General features: G+C 57.0%; 2 protein-coding genes across 3 annotated transcripts in view; one reads left to right on the plus strand and one right to left on the minus strand.

Moving 5' to 3' along the window:
• Window positions 1-528, minus strand: part of RPAIN (RPA interacting protein) — a 9,406-nt gene extending 8,878 nt beyond the window's left edge. The window contains exon 1 of the mRNA XM_015569213.1: window positions 53-528. Coding sequence (XP_015424699.1) covers window positions 53-133 — 81 coding nt within the window. The 5' untranslated portion in view covers window positions 134-528. The remainder of the gene's footprint in view (window positions 1-52) is intronic.
• A 159-nt stretch (window positions 529-687) lies between these two features.
• Window positions 688-1,758, plus strand: part of NUP88 (nucleoporin 88kDa) — a 30,101-nt gene continuing 29,030 nt past the window's right edge. For both annotated transcript variants that reach the window (XM_015569223.1, XM_015569224.1), the window contains exon 1: window positions 688-1,026. In XM_015569223.1, coding sequence (XP_015424709.1) covers window positions 715-1,026 — 312 coding nt within the window. In that variant the 5' untranslated portion in view covers window positions 688-714. The remainder of the gene's footprint in view (window positions 1,027-1,758) is intronic.

Consider the following 1,758-nt stretch of genomic DNA (forward strand, 5'->3'; position numbering starts at 1 on the left):
GGATTAGGGGCCACGGCCCGCCCAGCCAAAGCTTCTCAAATCCCACACTCACCTGCCTGAACGTCTCTTTCCACGGAGGCGAGCCCACCAATTTGTACATCGAGCGGTGCGGAGAACCAGACTGCTCTGCCATCTCCCCTCCGCGGGAGCAGCCTCCAGAAAGCCCCGCCCCTGCGGGCGCGCAGAACCCTGGGAGTTGTAGTTTCTGGTTGCTGATCGTACTACACGGTAGGGAATTCTGGGAAGTGTTCTACTGGCCGTCCCAATAAGGGGACAGCTTTGGGCAAACGAAGGATGGGTAATTGCGGGAGTGACATCCGTGAGATTAACCCACCTGGATTGAGGAAGTTAAGTCTCGAGGAAAAGCTTTGAATATCTAGGTTTACCCAGGTGGAGGTGTCCAATAAGCAGTGAGATTCACAGGAGTCAGATTCTCTCTCAGGTTCTCTAGAATCTAGACTTTTCCGCGGCCCCAAAACTTGAAACCGGCACTGGCCGGTCGACTTTCTCGTCCCGCCCCCTGGGGCGTGACTGGCGATTGGCTATCCACTAGCGCTGCCGCTGCCTGATAGGCTGGCCTCACTTTATTAGCCTAGCCTCGTGCTTCCGGGATGCCTGCTCGCTGATTCGCCGAAGCGGTGGGCGGCCGGCCGCGGATTGGCTGCGCTCAGCGGCGGGCTGAGCAATTGGGATGCGGGGAGCAGTTGGGCCAAGATGGCGACCGCCGAGGGATCCTCAGGCGACGGCGAGCTGTGGCAGACCTGGCTTCCTAACCACGTCGTGTTCTTGCGGCTCCGGGAGGGACTGAAAAACCAGAGTCCAGCCGAGGCCGAGAAGCCGGCTTCTTCATCATTGTCTTCGTCGCCGCCGCCGCTGCCGCCGCCGCCGCAGTTGCTGACGAGAAACCTGGTCTTGGGCCTCGGCGGAGAACTCTTCCTGTGGGACGGGGAAGGCAGCTCTTTCCTAGTGGTTCGCCTCCGGGGCCTCGGCAGCGCGGGGGAGGAGCCCTCACTCTCCCAGTACCAGGTACGGCCCGGCTCCTCTTGGACAGGACCCTCGTCCGGGATCCGAATAAGTTTTTTGTTTGTTTGTTCCCTCCCCATCCTGGCTATTTTTCATCTTCTGTGAGCCGTGCCGTTCCAGTGTAAGCAGACGTCCAGCCTCTGGGAGGGGCACGGTCTCTCTTTTATTTTCACTCCGCTCTAACATGGCCACGTAACCTTCCGTTGCCCCCTTTTTTGACCCGACACTGTGCCTGACACAGTTGGAGGGACTCATGCTCTCAGGTGCGTGAGTTCCTGGGACCGGGAGGAAGGGAAGGACCACGTCGAGCTCAATAAATAGCGTCCGTTACGCAGGGCGAGGGGAGGGAGCGGGTGCGGTTGCTTTTTAGGAGGTTGGTCCTGAGAAACCTCAGTAATGATGTGACACTCAAAATCGTAGGGACAGTCCTAACTTCCTTTTGGGATTGTTACGAACATCATGGGGAATGGATTTGAAAGCACCACGTTTTGTGCCTGACACAGTGGAGGAATCCCGTTATTTCATTTACTCTTTAGAAAATCAGGCCATCCCCAAGGTTGTTTGTTTTTGATAAGCCAGCAGCATGTGAAAGTGGGTGTGATCAGAAAAGGACTCCATCCTGGCTGTAATCAAGCATTGCTTTCTGGAAATGTTCATGCTGTAGGAAGGTCCCGGTGCACAAATTCCTGCACCTTGGAAGGCACTGTGGGCTGTGAGGCTGGGGAGGGCACAGGG

This window comes from Myotis davidii, unplaced genomic scaffold, assembly GCF_000327345.1.
Source record: "Myotis davidii unplaced genomic scaffold, ASM32734v1 scaffold925, whole genome shotgun sequence".
Lineage (NCBI taxonomy): Eukaryota > Metazoa > Chordata > Mammalia > Chiroptera > Vespertilionidae > Myotis > Myotis davidii.